General features: G+C 47.2%; 1 protein-coding gene across 1 annotated transcript in view; it reads right to left on the reverse strand.

Moving 5' to 3' along the window:
* The window catches only part of LOC141271500 (NXPE family member 1-like), a 182,140-nt gene that overhangs the window by 116,192 nt on the left and 44,807 nt on the right, over positions 1-21,141 (reverse strand). Inside the window, exon 4 of the mRNA XM_073681563.1 lies at positions 11,867-11,928. Within this exon, the coding sequence (XP_073537664.1) occupies positions 11,867-11,928 (62 nt within the window). The remainder of the gene's footprint in view (positions 1-11,866; positions 11,929-21,141) is intronic.

Below are 21,141 nucleotides of genomic sequence, written 5' to 3' on the forward strand. Positions count from 1 at the left end.
AATTAAAAATAATTTTTATCTGCATCTAGCTCTGAAAAAATATTTGGGCTTCTAACAGTGTGTGGGACTTGGTCTATTAGTCCATCTATACTGACCTCCATCAGGTTGCAAATTCAATATAATTTTTTTCTGCATCTAGCTCTGAAAAAATATTTGGGCTTCTAGCAGTGTGTGGGACTTGGTCTATTAGTCCATCTATACTGACCTCCATCAGGTTGCAAATTGAATATAATTTTTTTCTGCATCTAGCTCTGAAAAAATATTTGGGCTTCTAGCAGTGTGTGGGACTTGGTCTATTAGTCCATCTATACTGACCTCCATCAGGTTGCAAATTGAATATAAGTTTTTTCTGCATCTAACCCAGCCAATAGTTTTGGCCTAATTTCACAGTTTGGCCACTCAGCTCTGCTCGGTTCCCATCCATTGTTTTTTTGTGCAAACAACTCCAGAGTTGTGAATTAGTTAACCACCAAAATGAGTGGAAAAAGGCCTGCTGCTGGTGGAAAGGGGAATAGGAATGTTGGGAAGGGGAAAAAAGGTTGTGTCTGTGGGGTAGGTGATAAAGCAACAGTAACATCTGCAGAAGAAAGACCATCTTCCAGCCAAACTAAAATGTCTACTTCTTTTAGCGGACAATGTGATAAGATCCCTTTCTTACGGCCACGCCAATCGCTACAAATTCCAGATGAGGCACAAAAACAGCAGGAGCTTCAACGGATATCAAGTGCTCCTTTAAGTGGGCTCTCCTCCACATCAACTTCAACATCACAAATACTCCAGTCCTCAGAGGTGTCACCCCAATCGCACTTGCTTCCTCACAGCTCCCAAATCTCCAGCTGCCCTTCTGAGTATGAGGTAGAACAGATGGTTGAGTCTGCAGAGCTGTTTACTCATACTATAGCCTGGGAATCAGAGGTCGGCTCCAGCGCTTCTGTGAATCCAGACGAGGAAATGATCTGCACTGATGCCCAGAATCTTTATGAGTCGGATCCAGGACCAGACGCAGAAGGTTCTGACCATAATGTAGACCCTCATTCCCAAACTGTAACTCCTGTTGGTAGAGACAATGAGGAAGACGATGATGAGACTCAAATATCTGATTGGAGCGACAACTTTAGTCTTTTGTCAGGGCAGGAACAGGTTGGCTCTGAGGACGACGGGTGTGATAACACACAGGGTGATGATGATGAGGTTGGAGATCCCACTTACTGTCAACCCACAGTCAGCCAAGAGATGAGGTCAGCAGACGAGGTGGAGGAGAATGCTAGTGACGACGAGGTCGGGTTGCGCCTTCCTGGACAGAGACGCAGTACTGGAAGCACGTCAACAACTGCATCCTCAAACACAACTCTGCCTCTCACCACAAGTCGTGGTGGCTCTTCAGGTCGCATGGGTGCTAAGCCTTGCATAGCCTGGGCATTTTTTCAGATCGATAAAGATGACCCAACTCGTGTTATCTGTAACATTTGTCAGCAAAAGCTAAGTAGAGGCCAAAAAATACATAGTTTGAGTACTTCATGCATGAACCGGCACATTGACATGAAGCATAAGTTGCAGTGGGAAGCTCACTGTGCTACAATGCGGCCTAGCCGGCCGGGCCAACCACCGTCTGCCACATCTTGTGCATCCGCGGCCTCTTCATCCTCTGTGACTGGGGGGACAGCGGTCACACCTGTTTTGGGATGCAGACCTGCCACCTCTTTACCCGCAACAGCCAGCGTGATTGGCAGGTCATCATTTTCTTTGGAGGTGGTAACACCAGCTGGTGTTGAGCGCTGTCCGACATCGATAGCACCACCTTTGGATCAAGGCAACCTAACATGTCTGCCTGCATCTTCCTCACAGACCGGCAGTTTGCCGGGGACACCCTTATCAACCCCGTCTAAGCACAATAGCCAGCCCTCGGTCCCTCAGATGTGGACAAGTAAAAGACCATTTCCTCCTAGCCATGAGAAAGCTAAGAGGTTGAATTTAACCATCTGCAAGCTCTTGGCTACAGAAATGCTGCCTTTCCGCCTGGTGGACACAGAGGATTTTTGAGACCTTATGTCCGTCGCAGTGCCCCAGTACCAGATGCCCAGTCGGCACTACTTCTCAAAGAAAGGTGTGCCTGCGCTCCACCAGTATGTCGCACACAACATCATCGCTTCTTTGAGAAACTCTGTGTGTGACAGGGTGCATTTCACCACAGACACTTGGACGAGTAGGCATGGACAGGAGTGTTACATGTCGCTGACTGGGCACTGGGTAACTATGGTGACAGCAGGACAAGGGGCTGCTGTCCAAGTCTTGCCGTCCCCACGAGTTGTGCGTCAATCCTCTTTATCTCAAAGTTCCTCCACTGCTTCTGCCTCCTCAACCTCCTCTCGGTCCTCCACCTGCACCCAAAGCCTGTCTGGTCATGCCACAAGCTTTCTAACTGCGCAGAAGGGATCCTGCACACCTCCTTACTATGCTGGCAGTAGGGCTCAACGTCATCAGGCGGTTTTTACTTTGAAATGTCTGGGAAATGTGAGTCACACAGCTGAGGAGTTGTGGTCAGCTCTGGAGAACCAATTTCATGAATGGTTGTCTCCACTGGACCTGAAACCAGGGAAGGCCGTGTGCGACAATGATGCAAACCTGGGCGCGGCCCTTCGCCGGAGCAATGTCACACCTGTGCCTTGTGTGGCTCACGTGTTGAACCTGGTTGTCCAGCAATTTTTAGCCCACTATCCCGGACTAGATGGCCTTCTGCAGAGGGCACGGTCGCTGTGTGCTCACTTCCGCCGTTCGCATCCCGCAGCTCAGCGACTTACATCTCTACAGAAGTCGTTGGGCCTGCCACTTCACCGGCTAAAATGCGATGTGCCTACCCGGTGGAATTCAACTCTGCACATGTTGCAGCGACTGTGGCAGCACCGACAAGCCCTGGTGCAATACGTTTTGACGTATAGCCTGGGCCAACGAGATCTAGAGGTGGGGCAAATCACGCTGGAGGAGTGGTCTCTGATCAGGAACCTATGCACCCTTCTGCACAGTTTTGAAATGGCGACGAAGATGTTTAGTGCTGACGATGCCATTATCAGCATGACTATTCCGATGATTTACATGCTGGAGCACATGTTAAACAGATTTCGGAGTCAGGTGGTGGCACAAGTGGAGGTGGAGGAAGTAGAGGAGGAGGAGTTGTATGCGGAAGGGCTAACATCTGCAAGGTCCAGACGGTCGGCAGCACCAAGGCGGCAGGCATGTGAGGGTGGGGGAGATGGTTTTACCAGGGCGCATGGTAGCAGTCAAACTAGTGAGGAAGGTGCAGGAGCCCAGGAAGAAGTGGAGGACGAACTGATGGAAGACTCATCAGATGAGGGAGACCTTGATCACATTTCTGTTGTGCGAGGTTGGGGGGAGAGGACAGAGTAAGGAAGCATAATTGTTACCTCGCCACCAACACAACAGGGACTTGGTGCTCCTGGCTGCGCAAGACACGAGTGCCTTCTTGCTACACTACCTGCAACATGACCTTCGAATTGTGAGACTTAGAAATAATCCTGACTACAGGGTTGCCACACTGTTAGATCCCCGGTACAAAAGTAAATTTGCAGAAATTATTCCTGCCATAGAAAGGGATGCACGCATGCAGGAGTATCAGCAGAGACTGTTGCAGAATCTTACAAGTGCTTTTCCACAAAACACCAGTGGTGCACGTAGTGAATCTCACAGTTCCAACTTGCCAACCGTGGGACCGTCGAGTGTTCAGCACTCAAACCGTAACAGAAACACAGTATCTGCTGGTAACATCAATTTTGCGGAATCATTTCACCACTTTTTTAGCCCATCCTTTGCAAGGCCACAGGAGACAAGAAGTCTGACACATAGTCAACGCCTAGAGACGATGGTACAGGAGTATCTCCAAGTAAACATTGAAGCCATGACAGTGTCATTGGACCCTTGATTTTTTTGGGCTTCCAATCTGGATAAATGGCCGGAGCTAGCCACTTAGGCCTTGGAGATCTTGTCATGCCCCGCAGCCAGCGTTCTGTCTGAACGTGTGTTCAGCGCTGCTGGTGGTGTGCTGACAGATAAGCGCACGCGGCTCTCCACTGATAATGTAGACAGACTCACGTTCATAAAGATGAACAAATCATGGATCCAAAATGACTTTTCTACCCCTGTGTCATCCTGGGGAGAGTAAAAGCTTGATGATTGGTTAAAATCACCTCACCAACCTTTTTAAGCTTTCAAATTACTAATCATGTTTATCTGTATCTTGGCTGGAAAATAATTTGGGCTTTGTAGCAGTGTGCAATACTGATTTTATTAGGCCATCTATACTAAGCTTCACCAGATTTTAAATTACTAATCATGTTTATCTGTATCTTGGCTGGAAAATAATTTGGGCTTTGTAGCAGTGTGCAGTACTGATTCTATTAGGCCATCTATACTAAGCTCCACCAGATTTAAAATTACTAATCATGTTTATCTGTATCTTGGCTGGAAAATAATTTGGGCTTTGTAGCAGTGTGCAGTACTGATTCTATTAGGCCATCTATACTAAGCTCCACCAGATTTAAAATTACTAATCATGTTTATCTGTATCTTGGCTGGAAAATAATTTGGGCTATGTAGCAGTGTGCAGTACTGATTCTATTAGGCCAACTATACTAAGCTCCACCAGATTTAAAATTACTAATCATTTTAGCTGCATCTAGCCCGGAAAATAATTTTGGGGCTCCGAGATGCGCAAGACACATAAGTGCCTTCTTGCTGCACTACCTGCAACATCACCCTCAGATTGTCAGAATTCGAAGTAATTCTGACTACTGGGTTGCCACACTCTTAGATCCCCCACACTCTTCAATCAACCTTTTCATTTTAATAAAGACCAAAAAAATGGTCATTTTTGAAATTATAAGCATTAGCAGGTTATTAGAAACTGAAATCAAACAGTTTTCAACTCAAAACTTTATTCTAGGTGATGTTACATTTGCACATAGGACCCCTTGTTCGAAAGGAGCTTCTGAACTCTCTCGTCCATTGAGTTTGTCAGGTTTTGGATGGTTTCTGCTTCAATTGTTTTGCATGAGGACAGAATACTCTCTCAGAGCTGTTGCTTAGATTTGAACTGCCTCCCGCCATCATAGACACTCCTTTTGATGATGCTCCAGAGGTTCTGAATGGGGTAGAGGTCAGGGGAGCATGGGGGTCACACCATAAGTTTGTCCCCTTTTATGCCCATATCAGCCAGAGATGCAGATGTGTTATGTGCAGCATGAGACGGTGCATTATCATGCATGAAAATGATCTTGCTGTGGAATACATGGTTCTTCTTCTTGAACCATGGCAGGAAGTGCTGTTTGAGAAACTCCACATACATTATGGAGTTCATCTTTACCCCTTCAGGGATCCTAAAGGGGCTGACAATCTCTCTCCCCATGATTCCAGCCCAAAACATTACTCCACCTCCTCCTTGTTGGTGCTGTAGCCGTGTTTGCGTGGGGTGTCCATCAACCAGCCATCCTCCACTCCATCCATCTGGACCATCGAGCGTTGCACGGCACTCATCCGTGAACAAAACAGTTTTGAAATCAGTCTTCATGTATTGTTTGGCCCACTGGAGCCGTTTCTGCTTGTGTGCAGTGGATAGAGGAGGTCTACAGGATGGTGTAGGCACAGCTGCAAATCTCTGAAGGACCCTGCATCTTGTTGTTCGGGGGACGTTGGAGGCACCAGCAGCTTCAAAAACTTGTCTGCTGCTATGACAAGGCTTTTTTGCCGCTGCTCTTTTAACCTGACGTAATTGCCTGTAGGAAAGAGTCCTCAATTTGCCCTTATCAGCACGCACACGTGTGTACTGTGAATCAGCTACATACTTCTTGATTGCCAAGACACTTCATCCTGATCATCGCACAATGTTGATTGTAGTCATGCCTTGACCTAAACACTCCACAATTTGTTGCTTCTCAGCAGCCGACACATCCTTTTTCTTTCCCATTTTGGCAGAAAATGTAGGCTGCTTAATAATGTGGGACAGCCTTCTTAAGTAGTCTTGCCTTTCATTGGACACACCTGCCGAACTAATTAGCACAGGTGTCTGCAATTGCTTACAGTGATATAAAGGGCCCTGACACACATCACCATCAATGAGTTTAACTGACAAACAAACAAATTCTTCCCTTATCACTCCTAAACACTTTTTGCATAATAATTTGGAACACAGTGTACATGTGCTTTTCCACAAAACACCAGTGGTTCACGTAGTGAATCTTACAGTTCTAACTTGCCAACCGTGGTCTGTATGGAGTTGTTCAATAAAGGGCCCAAAATTAAGATAACATAGATGGGAGAGGTCTCTATGAATAGGAATTCCTAAGTATTTCATACCCTGTGAGGGCCAGGCAAAGGGAAAATTGGACTGGATGGAATCCTGTATGGATTTGGGGAGGGAGACATCGAGGGCCTCAGACTTCGCTGCATTGATTTTAAAATTTGACCATGTAACAAAGTGATCTATTTCAGCCATAACAGCAGGGATGGATATATGTGATTGAGTGATATATACTAGGACATCATCAGCAAATAGAGAGCACTTGTACTCGGTGCCTCCCACCTCAATCCACCTAATATTGGGGTTATGGCGAATTGATGAGAACAGGTGCTCTGTCACTAGGATGTATGAGAGAGGGGACAGAGGACATCCCTGCCTTGTCCCATTGCTGATTATGAAAGGTGATGAAAATGTTCTGATGCGCCCCCTGGGCCTTGGTACACCCGGAGCCGGACCCTTTTTGGTGGATGCTGGTGGTTGTAGTCTCCGTGGCGGCGACCCGGTTCCGTGGCTCAGGGCGGTCAAACCAGTGGCGGAACTATTTATGTGGTTTTGATGTTTAAATGTCCGACTACGCCACCCGTGGATTGCGGTCAGAGTGAACCGCCGCTGCAAGGCAGACCGCTGAGGCTGGTGTTGTGGATGCAGCAGAGCGTAGCATAACTCCCCACGGGAGGAGTATAGCCTCAGGGCAGTGTATGCGGAGGATGGGGGTGATGGTGCAGGGCAGCAGCAGTAACGACACGGAGTCAGTGATGCAGTCCAGGGCCTTTACTCACAGTTCTTATTATCCAGACCACTTCTGCAGGTAATGGCTGCCCACGTCGTACTGTGCTCACCAGGTGAGGGGCTCAGACAAGTCTCAGATAACTTTGGAGCACTTCACAGGACCCCCTTTGTGTGTCCTTTGTCTGGCCTTTCTTACCAACCCTTCCGTCCGGCTGCCTCGGGCCTCCTCTTGGTAAACTTGGCGCCAGTTTCCCTGACCCTATGTGGTGCCTTCCTAGCGGGTGTAGCAGGGGCTGCGCCACATAAAATGTCACAGCCTCCAGTTTCTAGCTGAGGGTCGTTTCCCGCCTCCACTAGTTTCGGGGACCGGTCTCCCTCTTTGGCCTGACCCCTCCACGCAGGTGGATTCGGGCGTGCGGTGGCGACTCGCCCGTCCTCACCCCTGGGATCCCTTCGTTCCTCGTTCCTGGAGCCTTCTCCGCTCCTCTTCCTTCCTTCTCCCTCTTCCAGGCCTGGGCCTCTGTTACTAGGCCTGCCTCCGGAGCAGAGCTCATGCAGAGCCCCTGCTCCCTGTCACTTCTGCTCAGACTTCTCTGCACTAAACTAAGATGGTGCCCACCTTTTATACTCCCTTCTCAATGCACCCAGGAACTGATTCCTCCCTGCTCCTGCACTACAGGGTTCCCCTTCCTCAGTGTTCCCTCCCCCCACTCCAGCCAGGGACAGGGACTGTCATGCCCATCTCAGGGGCATATTGGTCGCCCTGCCCCACGGCAATGTGGTGTAATGCATGCAGGTGTTGGGTCCTGATCCACACTCCATCCTTACCTGAGAGTGAGATATCACACCTCTGGGTGAGGTGCAATACCTCTGTAGCAACCGAGCCCTCAGGGTGCTACAGTTCCATTTATCTTCAGCCTAGGCGATGCATTGCGATACAGGGCCGTGATTTTGGCTATAAAAGGGTCCCCTAGACCCCTACCCCAAGCTTTTTAAGAGAATAATATATGGCGTGCCAGGAGACTCTATGGAATGCTTTCTCAGTATCCAACGAGAGTATCTAATTACAAATTTTTAACTGCATCTAGCCCAGGAAATACTTTGTGCCTAGTAGCAGTGTCTGCTAGTCAGCGGATTATCCCGGCTGTTAAGCAAGCTACACCATCTGTAGTTTGGACACTTAATTTTTTCAAAGGAAATGCTTCGGGACCACGGGATACTCAGTGAAGAGCATCAGGAGGCACCCCAAGGCATAGGGGCTGGGACTGGCAGTAAGATGCCTTGCGGTGGACAGCCGAGCTCGATCCTTATAAAAGCTTTTTAACTGCAGCAGCTTTAGTGGACGCTACTGGAGCTGGAATTACGCGGCTGCTGGCATGAGACTTGCCCTCCAATAGATCCTTGTAAAAGGATTTAAAATGTATTCATTCAAATTAGAGAGACAATTTAAATTAAAAAGCTTAGCGCTGCCTCCACCACAGGGGTCTCGCTCGACCCACCAGCGGACAGGCACCAGTATAGGGAGAGGGGGGCTGGCCGTCAGGGTCCACCGCGGCTCTGGCACAAACCCGGCGACACGGAGGTCGCACGGGCAGGAACGGACTGGCCTTGTCGGCTTCTCACGTTTTGGATTGTAGAAGGGCATGACATGCCTATATCTGTGTCTCCCCCTCCTTTTACTCCTCCACCTCTTTTCTTTTCGCATGACTATATGTACTTTTCACTTTTCGATGTGTTAGTTGTGTCTTCTGAGCAGTTTGTTAGCTTTTGGACACCTTTGAAGGTGTTTTCTATGTGTTTCTATGTGTTTTTGTTTGCCTGCCATTGGTTTTAACGGTGTTCGAAGGTGTTCGACGAACAGTTCGACGAACAGTTCGGCGAACACACGGGTGTTCGACGAACCGAACCGAACTCGAATACTACGGGCGTGGCTCAACACTAGTGATGTCCCCACGCGTTGGAACTGTACACTGCAGATGTTGGGAAGGATTTGTGAGCAGAAGAGGGCAGTTGTTGAGTACCAGCATCAACAAGGCCGTCGGTATTCAGTTCAGACTCCGAACATAAGACCTCAGGAGTATACATGGATGTCAGACATATGTATCATCCTCTAAAACTTTGAGGACTCCACCAAGATGGCCATAATTAGCGTCACTATCCCGCTTCTCTGTCTTCTGAAACGCTCTCTGCTCACAATCAAAGAGGTTGCATTGCAAGCAGAGCATGATGAGATGGAGCAAGGAACCATACAGAATGATTACACACAGCCCAGCCTCATCTAATCCCATCGTTTATTGGGTGACAATGAGGAAGAGGAGAAAGAACGGGAGCTAGTTTCATGCGCTATAGACGGTACTACCTGCACAATTGTCATACCGCCTGCTCAGCGTGGATGGCCTGAGGACAGAGAGGAGGAGGAGTGCATGGTCATTCGTCCTCTTGGTGAGGACACGGAAGTCTTTTCTGTTAGCAGTCTGGCACGCATGGCTGAGTTTATTACACTGCCTTTCCCTTGACCCTTGCATTCTCAAAATTTTGGGTGACAGTCATTACTGGTTGGTGACACTTCTAGACCCACACTACAAGGAGAACTTTATATCTCTTATTCCTGAGTTGGACAGGTCTACAAAAATGGGGCAGTACCAGAAGGCCCTTGTTGTGGAACTATTAAAAAAATTCCCATCTGAAAACGCTGGCGGCAGAGGTCACAGTTCTTTGGACAACCAAGGACTACAGGTGAGAGAGACACAACTCCAATCCAGCAAAGGCAGGGGAACACTGTCAAAGTTCTGGAAGAATTTTCTTAGCCCCTCCCATCGCACAGACCCTGAGGCGCGGGGTACTCTCACAAGGAGTGCAAAGTTTGGGAAGATGCTGAGGCAGTACCTTGCCCACCGTACCAACGTCCTCCGTGATTCCTCTGTGCCTTATAATTATTGGGTATCCAAGCTGGATACGTGGAATGAACTGGCTCTCGACGCCTTGGAGGTCCTGGGCTGCCCTGCCGCTAGCGTTTTATTAGAGCAGGTTTTTAGTGCCGCTGGTGGAATTATAACTGATAAGCGCATCCGCCTGTCAACTGAAAATGCTGACAGGCTTACCCTTATAAAAATGAACAAGGGCTGGATTGGGCCAGACTTCTCAACACCATCGAATGGTAGCAACGTAACATAAACTCAAATCCAGTGTCTTTTTTAGGAGGTGTAATCCCATGCACCTTTTCACACCCACACATGGGTATACGCTTCCTGATTTTGGCTATTTGCTCTTGTCCTCCTCCTTCTCCTCATCCTCATCCTCCACCACCATATCACCCAGGTGACCATGGTCTGTGATGCAACACCCCACCCACATCATTTTTTTAAAGGGTGTTTATGATGCCCGTAAAAAAATTTTTTTATACAGTATGTTCATGTATACTCCCCAGGGGTAAATGTTCATCAGTCCATACACTTAGTGCATGGGCATTACAAGTATAGGAGACCCGCTCCTTTCTAATGGGAACATTTTTTATGAGGTCCTCTGACCTCCACGTCTCTTCCAAGGGGCATTGGAGTGCCTCCAAATTTTTGGCAACCCTTGCATTCACTGCATAGGCAAACACAATGGGAAACCCACTTCCTAATAATGGGAACATTGTTTTCAGGAGGTCCTCTGACCTCCACGTCTCTTCCAAGGGTCATTGGAGTGCCTCCAAATTTTTGGCAACCCTTGCATTCACTGCATAAGCAAACACAATGGGAGACCCACTTCCTAATAATGGGAACATTGTTTTCAGGAGGCCCTCCGCTAAGACGCTTCAAAGGGATATTGGGGTCATTCAAATTTTGGGCAGCCCTGCCACTCACTGCATACGCAATAACAGTATAGGAGACCCACTCTTTAGTAATGGGAACAACACAACCTAGCCGGCTGATGGCTCTCTAAGAATAGTGAGGGCCAACTGCTGGCCCTTTAAGAATAGTAAAGGCCGCCTGATGACCCTAAAAAATAGGCTTTCTAACTTTCAGAGTCCCTCCTTCATAAATGAAACACGATGTGTCTGATCATGTCCCACAAACCACATAGCCAAATAAAGTTGTAAAATGTTAAAATGACATTTCCCGGTGAATGCATTTGTCACGGTTGAAAGCAATGCAAAAGTGCAAAAACACTAGGTGTGAACATAGACCGAGGTGTGGAGGAGTATTTTTGTTTTTGGTTATTTATTTTGCCTTATATACAAGTCATTACCCTGGAAAGGATGTTCCTTAACATATTTCCCAGGAAAATCCATTTTGGTTTCATTTTTGTATGTTTTATTGTGAGTCCGTAAAAGTGGCGTAATACTTCTGACAACATTGTTGACAGCAGTGACCTGGGAGTCAGATATGCTTCCATGGTCTTCCCCATGCTGTTCCCATGCCATTTGAGCACTGTTCCCATCGATTTGGGCAATTTTTAGGCCCTCTGCAGACCGCCGGGGGAGCCGCCTAAAAAATGCTTGTGTTTCCCATAGACTTACATTGGGCTCGTTGCTCGGGTCGAGCACCCGAGTATTCCAATGTGCTTGACCCGAGCAACGAGCACCCAAGCATTTTAGTGCTCGCTCATCACTAGTGATTATATTTTTTTTACACTATTTTTCTTCCCTTCCTTCTGAATCTATTTAAAATGATTCTTCGCCAATAATTTGCTTGATGTACAAAAATGTGGACTGACAAAGGCATAAAAGATTTTTTCCAACCTCAGGTATTCTCCTCTCCTTCCAAAATTCTTCAGATTGTACTAATCTATAGAGTCCAGAAAGCAACAAGTAAAATTGTTTAAAATAAGTTTGCTCATACTCACTATTGCATGTCAAAACTTCAACACTGTCAATGACCTTTGGAATTTCAATGCCATTATTGGACCTTTCATTAAATGTGAAAAAAATATGTCATCAAGGTTTGCCAAAGTAATGCTTCTAAACAGAGTTGCGAAGTTGAGTGACACACACATATATGCAATGTGTTTAAAAGCAGTGATTGAAGGCAAATATTTTTCAGCACTTTCATATGATAATACATTTGAAAAACACTAAAATATTTTAACACAGAACAATAGATTACGTTACATTGTAGGTAACATGTAGAATGTTGGTAATCTACATAATCTACAGTATAAAGAAACCAGAGTTAAAGTGTTTGATTTGGCTGCAGCACCACCACAGGTGAAATGAAGAATATTGATTTCAATGGAAATTGTTTAAAACTGCCCAAATAATTCATGGATATCCTGGGTCTTCCAGAGTGGAAGATACTCTTTGGAGCTACTCTCCTATCAGACTAATAGATGGAGGTCCCGCATAAGGGATAACTTTGTATTACTTTCTAATGCATTATTGAATATCAGAAAATTGAGTTACTAAACCAGACAACACCTTTGAAATTTCATAGGATGCCGTTGCCTATCATCTAGGACTTTTAGTACTGTAATAGACAATATACATAAACTCTGTTTGCGCATAGTGACCAAGTAGATTGCGGCATTACATTTTAAGTAAAGAAATCCATATAATTGTACCAATACTATCTAGATACATCTGTGCAACTAATATTCTAAGTAGTCCTCCGACCTGGATAAGATTTATTGATGTCGATTGACTGGTTATAATTATAAACTATAGTTGTCCATATAGAGTCCTATAGTGTTACTGCATCCCTTGAGTTATACAAAAACTTATATTAAATTGAGGAAGGACCCTACGGTAGAATATGGGAGTTTCTCAATATGACTAAAAATGGTGTTAATATGGGGTTGTTAACTAATCAGGAAGCAAAGTTTATTAATACCTTAGCTCCTAAATTACAATATTTTACCATTTACCTAAAGTGCATAAATGCAGTGAGGACCCCCCAGGAATGCCAATTATATTGGCCATTGATTGTTTTGCATCTACACAGTAATATGTCTAGATATGTAGATACACAATTGCAAAGTTGTGTGCGATAAATTCCGGCTTATATCTATAATAGAATCATAGAATGTTAGAGTTGGAAGGGGCCTTCAGGGTCATCATGTCCAACCCCCTGATCAATGCAGGATTCTCTAAACCATCTCGGACAGATGTGTGTCCAGCCTCTGTTTGAAGACGTCCATTGAAGGAAAACTCACCACCTCTCGTGGCAGCCTGTTCCACTCATTGATGACCCTCACTGTCAAAACGTTTTTTCTAATATCTAATCTGTATCTTCTATTCAGTCTCATCCCATTGCTTCTATCCCATTGCTTCTAGTCTTTCTTACTAAAAGCAATGGGATGAGACTGAATCCACAGTGTGATATCTCTTCATACATTTGTAGACAGCTATTAAGTCTCCTCTCAGTCTTCTCTTTTGCAAGCTAAACATTCCCAAATCCTCTAACCGTTCCTCATAGGACATTGTTTGTAGACCTGTCACCATCCTTGTAGCTCTTCTCTGATCTTGCTTCAGTTTTTTATTTATTTTTTTAAAATGTGGTGCCCAAAACTAGACACAGTATTCCAGATGAGGTCTGACCAAAGAGGAGTAGAGGGGGATAATAACCGTATTTTTCGGACTATAAGACGCACCGGACCATAAGACGCACCTAGGTTTTAGAGGAGCAAAATAGAAAAAGAAAATTTAAGCAAAAAATGTGGTCACAATGCACTATTAAGGGGGAGGGGGTCTGCTGCTGACACTAGTATAGGGGTAATATCCCCCAATACTGATAATATCCCCCATCCTGGTATATATTCCCCCCCCTTCCTATTATACATGGCCCCCATCGACATCCTGGTATGCATGGCACCCCTCTATCCTGATATGCATGGCACCCCTCTATCCTGGTATGTATGGCACCCCTCATCCTTATCCTGGTATGCATGGCACCCCTCATCCCTTTCCTGGTATGCATGGCACAGCAATCCCCATCCTGGTATGCATGGCACCCCTCATCCCTATCCTGGTATGCATGGCACCCCTCATCCCTGTCCTGGTATGCATGGCACCCCTAATCCCTATCCTGGTATGCATGACATCCCTCATCCTTATCCTGGTATGTATGGTCCCCTCATCCATATACTGGTATGTATGATCCCCCTCATCCTTTTCCTGACATGTATGGCCCCTCATCCTTATCTTGGTGTGCATGGCCCCCTCATCCGTATACTAGTATGTATGATCCCCCTCATCCGTATACTGTTATGTATGGCCCCCTCATCCTTATCCTGGTATGCATGGTCCCCCTAATCCCCATCACGCTGCACATAAAAATGGGTGTGGAGAGGGGGTGAATATTCATGCTCTTTAACAGCAGGCACACACAATTGCCCGGCAGCAGCAGGAGCCACGCTGCGGATACAGTGTGCCGCTATTAAGGAGCATGAATATTCAGCGACCATTTTCTTTAGCAGCGGGGACAGTGTAGGCTGCAGCAGGCGGCTGCTGCCTCCTGTGCCCCGCTCCTCCGCCGCTACCGCTCCCCCCACACCGTATATATATATATATATATATATATATGTATATTTATATATATACCCCTCCCCCCAACAATCGAACTATAAAAAAAGTGCGTCTTAGGCTAAGTGCCCATGATGCAGAAGTGCTCTGAATTTTTCCTGAGCGTTTCTGCATCTCCCTGGCAGAAAAAACGCATGTGGATTTTACATGCGGTTTTTCAGCCAGGGACAAGCGTTTGTCACGCGTTTTGCACATGCGATTTCTCATGTGTGTTGTCAAGTGCTTTTCCAAGCGATTTTAGCATCATTTGGAAAAGGGCTTGACAATTTGGTCACACTATATAAATCCATGCAGCCAGCATGAATTTATATAGTGTGACCAAGTTAATAGTTAAAAAAAAGAATAAAATGGTAAAAAATAAAAAAAAACATTATACTCACCTTCCAATGGCCCCCGGTCTCCTTCTCTGGTCTCCCCGGTGGCTTGTGGTGGTGTAAAAAGACCTTCCATGACATCATTTAGTCATGTGACAGGTCACACGACCTGTCACATGACTAAATTACGTAATGGAAGGTCCTTTTACACCATCGCGAGCCACTGGGAAGCCTGGATGCACTGTACAGGAGACCGGGGGCCATCAGAAGGTGAGTATAATGTTTTTTTTTTATTTTAAATTATTTTTTTTTACAAGTACTATGGTACCCGGGTCTGGAGGGGAGTCTCCTCTTCTCCAGACCCGGGTACCATCCGCACAGTGAATCGCTTAATATCTGCATGTGCACATGTAGTCATGCTGATCTTAAGCGATTCAATGCAAGTCAATGGCGGCAATTACGCTGCTTGTCCGCAAAATTAATGGACATGCTGCGGATTTTTCCGCAATGATAATCCTCAGAGGAAATTTCCGCAGCATGTGCATAGCACATGCAGATTATCATTGGTGAACATTGCAGACCTTCTACCAAGCGTTTTTTAAGCGATTTTGACGCTGCGGAAACGCTTAAAAAAGGCATAGTGGGCATGCAGCCTTATAGTCCGAAAAATACGGTGCTTCACGTGATCTAGACTCTATGCCTCTGTTAATGCAACCCAGAATTGTGTTTGCCTTTTTTTGTTTCTGCATCACACTGTTGATGCATGTTCAGTCTGTGATCTATTGGAATAACCAAGTCACTTGTGCTGTTGCTTAGCCATATCCCTCCCATTCTGTATATGCTTTTTTCATTTTTCTTGCCCAGATGTAGGACTTTGCATTTCTCCCTGTTAAAAACATTCTGTTAGTTGCTGCCCACAGTTCCAGTTTGTTTAGATCTATTTGAATCCTCTTTCTCTTCTCTAATGTTAGCCATCCCTCTTAGCTTGGTAACATAGTAACATAGCTTTTAAGGTTGAAGGAAGACTAAGTCCATCTAGTTCAACCCATCGCCTAACATATTGATCCAGAGGAAGGCAAAAAAAAATACATGTGGCAAACACTAAGCTCCACATTGGGGAAAAAAATTCCTTCCTGACTCCATATGGCAATCAGACTAGTTCGCTGGATCAACGCCCTATCGAGGAATCTAGTATATATAACCTGTAACATCCATGCCTTTCTTAAATTTTAGTAATGAATCACTCATTACAACATCATGCGGTAGAGAGTTCCATAGTCTCACTGCTCTTACAGTAAAGAATCCCCGTCTGTGATTATGATTAAACCTTCTTTCCTCCAGACGTAGAAGATGCCCCCTTGTCCCCGTCTCAGGCCTCATAGTAAAAAGATCAGTAGAAAGGTCTTTGTACTGTCCCCTCATATACTTGTACATAGTAATAAGATCACCCCTAAACCTTCGTTTTTCCAAATGAAATAACCCTAAGTGTAATAACCTGTCTTGGTATTGCAGACCCCCCAGTCCTCTAATAACCTTGATCGCTCTTCTCTGCACCCGCTCTAGTTCAGCTATGTCTTTCTTATACACCGGAGACCAGAACTATACACAGAATTCTAAGTGTGGTCGCACTAGTGACTTGTATAGAGGTAAAATTATGTTCTCCTCATGAGCATCTATGCCTCTTTTAATGCATCTCATTATTTTATTTGCCTTTGCAGCTGCTGCCTGACACTGGCCACCAAACGTAAGCTTGTCGTCCACTAATACACCCAGGTCTTTTTCAGTGACAGTTTTGCCCGGTGTTTTACAATTAAGCATATAAGTATACATTTTATTTCCTCTGCCCAAGTGCATTACCTTACATTTATCCCCATTAAAGCTCATTTGCCATTTATCAGCCCAAGCTTCGAGTTTACATAAATCCTCCTGTAATATAAAATTGTCCTCCTCTGTATTGATTGCCCTGCAGAGTTTAGTGTCATCTGCAAATATGTAAATACTACTCTGTATGCCCCCTAAAAGGTCATTAATAATATGTTAAAAAGAAGCCGGCCCTATACTGACCCCTGTGGTACCCCACTGTTAACTGTGACCCAGTCTGAGTGCGTTCCATTAATAACCACCCTTTGTTTCCTATCATTGAGCCAGTTCTTAACCCACATACATATATTTTCCCCTATCCCCATTGTTTTCATTTTATGTATCAACCTTTTGTGTGGAACCGTATGAAAAGCTTTTGAAAAGTTCATATACACAACATCCACTGTCATCAGCAAATCTAATACTAAGCATATCTTTCACGTGACTGTAGTTTGATATCCCGGGGCTAGAGGCTCCTTCACTATCCCTAAAGCTAGGGGCGTCCTAGCTATCCCTGCTCCCGGGATTACTTCTAATGGTGAAGATGCCTGGCCACGTACCTTGCTGAGCTCCTGAATCAGCCTTTATCTGTCCCCTCCACCACCCAGGGAAATGGGGAGTAGTTGTATATAAGAATACACCAACCAGGCTAACAAGGGTAGAAGTACAGGGATAAATGAAAATACCAATCATTTAAATATGTGCTCACAAACAACAGAGTGGAACACCAGGAAGTAAAAGAAAGGAACACCAGGAAGTAAAAGAAAGGAACAACAAAATAGGAGAGGATGAGGATATGCACAAAGACAAATCACCAGGCAACAGTCTTTAGATTAACACTCCAAACGCCAAACTAACACTGGCAATCCTCATTGCCAGAGGCGAGTATAAATAGCAGAGAGAAGTGGCCAACATTGAACATTGATCATCAAAGCAGGAAAGACTCAACTGAATAGATTTAACCACTGCACTGTTAGCAGAAATCTGCACCATTTAATGTGAAGGTGAAGTGCTTCTAATCAGTGCAGGATAGTGACAAGCATGTGAGGATTCCCTAACAAACAGGCAATTTCTGCATGTGCTGAGGCTGACCAACAGTCATTAATCATGCAGACGCGGGGGCATATCATGGAGTGAATAATGTTTATGTTAAAGTCATAATAATTTTAAATATCAGGCTGAATTTTGTAACAATCATTGGGAGAGTGCTAACCCCCAGTTATGCAAATTTATGTATTGGTAAATAGGAGAAGTCAATTATTTTCCCACAGGGTAAATTGTTTGCAAACCTGGTTCTATGGCATCATTTTATTGATGTGATTTTTATTTGGAATGGTGATCAAACATCACTGGCACAGCTTTTATAATGTGACGCTGTAATGCACACGCCCGGGCTGAGCGGCGTGTGTGTGTGATTCCACTGGACCGTGCCGGAGAGTGAATGCCTGGAGGGGCGTAACTAGGTATTCACCCTATCCGACCAGGGTCGCACGACGGCATACGACGCCAGTGCACCAAGGAGGAACCGAGCAGAGGGACCAGGTGCTACTCCAGGACAGACCCCGGACACGGCTGTTGACCCACACAGGGGAATACAGGAACAGACAGGTTAGGCTGGCACACAGACTGGTGGGTATAGGCAGGCATGACTGGTATGCAGGCAGGCGGGTATGCAGGCAGGGGGGTACAGGCAAGCACGGCTAGAGTGCAGACAGGGAGGCACTAGCAGGTAAGAACACAGGCGGGATAGGACACACTGGGACTCAGGAACAGAACCACAGATGTGGCGGACAAACACAGCAGAGTAAGGCCGCCCAGAGTGGTGAGCGAGAGCAGGGCAAGACGAGACCGCCTAGAGCGGTGAGCGAGAGTAGAGCAGGACAAGGACGCGTGGAGCGGTGAGAGAGAGTAGAGCAGGACGAGGCCGCCTGGAGCGGTGAGCGAGAGTAGAGCAGGACGAGGCCGCCTGGAGCGGTGAGCAAGAATAGAGCAGGACGAGGCCGCCTGGAGCGGTGAGCAAGAGTAGAGCAGGACGAGGCCGCCTGGAGCAGTGAGCAAGAGTAGAGCAGGATGAGGCCGCCTGGAGCAGTGAGCAAGAGTAGTCAGAGCAGAGCGAGACTGCCGGAGCAGTGAGCAAAGGGTCAGAGCGGAGCGAGACTGCCGGAGCAGTGAGCAAAGGGTCAGAGCGGAGCGAGACTGCCGGAGCAGTGAGCAAAGGGTCAGAGCAGGCCAGAACCGCCGGAGCGGTGAGCAAAGGCAGAGCAGGCTAGAACCGCCGGAGCAGTGAGCAAGGCAGAGCAGGCTAGAACTGCCGGAGCGGTGAGCAAGGCAGAGCAGGCTAGAACCGCCAGAGCGGTGAGCAAGGCAGAGCAGGCTAGAACCGCCGGAGTGGTGAGCAAGGCAGAGCAGGCTGGAACCGCCAGAGCGGTGAGCAAGGCAGAGCAGGCTAGAACCGCCGGAGCGGTGAGCAAGGCAGAGCAGGCTAGAACCGCCGGAGCGGTGAGCAAGGCAGAGCAGGGGAAACAGGGCTCTGTACACGCGGAACAGGCAGCAAGGGAAAGGCAGAACCAGATACCCACAGGGTACTTACAGTGAAGTAGCGAGTGGACCACAAACTCACAAACGGAAGTACAGTGACAACGAGCAGGAGTTAGGTACGAGTTCAGACTCTGGAGAAAAAGGAAAGGTAGGGACATAGAGAAAAACAGGAAACAGGCTAGAAGAGTATACAGACAAGAACAGACACAGTAGCAAGATACAGGAGCGGGTCTAGGTATGCAGCCCCTAGAAGGCGGGAGGAACAGGCTAGGAGCGTGTTCAGACAGGACAGACAAGATACAGGAGTGGGTCTAGGTATGCGGCCCCTAGAAGGAGGAACGAACAGGCAAGGAGCGTGTTCAGACAGGCCTGGAAATACAGCCTCCAGGAAGGGCAGGCAAGCAAACACAGAAGGGGACCTGGCACATTCAGAGTGAAAGAGCACACTGAATGAAACACAATGCTCAGGCAGGGATTCATTGGAGAAGCTGGGTTAAATACCAGGTGACAGACAGCAATAGGCTGAGGACGCACAAGGGGTGTGCCTGCAGCAGGTACAAAAAGCAGGAAGTGATCGGGCGCCGCCCTTAAGCAGCAGAAACAGAAGCAAACAGACAGCATGGAGGGAAGCCAGAGAGACATTCTGGATTGGAGATCAAGTGCGCGCTCTTGCACAGTGGGAGATGGACCACTATGCAAGGACGCTGCCAGGTATGTTACAGACGCCTCTACTTTTCTTTACCCTGGGAGATGGGGGACTCAGAGTCGGGTCCTGTGATGGAGAGATGGGGTGCAGCCGTGGCCCGGACCCGACCTGTGCTCAGGGCCGTCACAGTTAAAAGAATGGTGTGGGCTTATCCGGTTTGAGTGGCTGATTTACGACTACGCCACCTGTGGCACCTAGTGAAGGCCACCAGCGCCGCTGCAGTCCGCTGAGGCATGGTGTTATGGCGGCCAAAGTTATTACTACTCCCCACAGGCGGAGCAAGGCCTCAGGGCAGAGGGACAAGATGGAGGGGGTTGTAGTAGAGGAGAACGGATGCCGCGTCGCGTGGTGTGGCACAGAATAAACAGTCCGGAGGCCATAGGGGTGAACTTCCAAGGCTTTACTCACTTTAGAGTTGGCAGAAGGAAGGCGACTCCCTGCTCCCCGCGGAGTCCAGCATTCCATCGGGACCCTACACCAGAGTGTTCCTGAACTACAGACCGAATTCTTTCCTGTCCGTGTGTGTACATATAGGCCGGGTCTCCCTCTGAGCTCCTCTCAGAACAAGGGTACGGGTGGCAGCTCCGCTCCTTTCGATACCCGGTGGGATCCTCAGGGCCTACAGGGCTTTCCCGACCAGGACATGGAGTAGCAAGGTCGGGTGTCGGGGGCCGGTACCCCTCTTGCAGCCGGACTCCCTCCGAATATATCAGTCGGTGAGGACAGGTGACGTACGCCACTCCGTCTGCATCCTCCCTGGGATCCATTTGCTATGGAGCCACACTCTCAAGCTCCGGGCCTTCTTGGTCCTGGTCCTTGACCGGGTCGAGACATTCCTTGTCTACAACCTGCCCCTCGTCTCAAGGCCGGGGTACGAGGGCTGCGTTCCCACCCGATGCAGGCCCACACAGAATCCGCGTTAGGGTGGGAGGTCACAGTACCACTCAGCAATTGACAGCATACAGACAGTCAATGTATGATCAAAGAACCAAAACCCAAGATGGCTTTTTATTAAATATGAAGTTTAAAGTGTAACTAAATTGTAAGTCCTCCACCCTCACCCACTAACTGGTTCCCCTCACTCTTGGTTCCCCAGTCTCCCTGTAACCAGGAGGGCGGCACCTGGTGCATACTAGCCCCCTCTGGTGGAGAAATGTGGTGTTGGATGCAAAGGTTGGGTCCC

This window comes from Phyllobates terribilis, unplaced genomic scaffold (genome assembly GCF_046119375.1).
Source record: "Phyllobates terribilis strain yellow unplaced genomic scaffold, ASM4611937v1 Scaffold_5__5_contigs__length_657084704, whole genome shotgun sequence".
NCBI lineage: Eukaryota > Metazoa > Chordata > Amphibia > Anura > Dendrobatidae > Phyllobates > Phyllobates terribilis.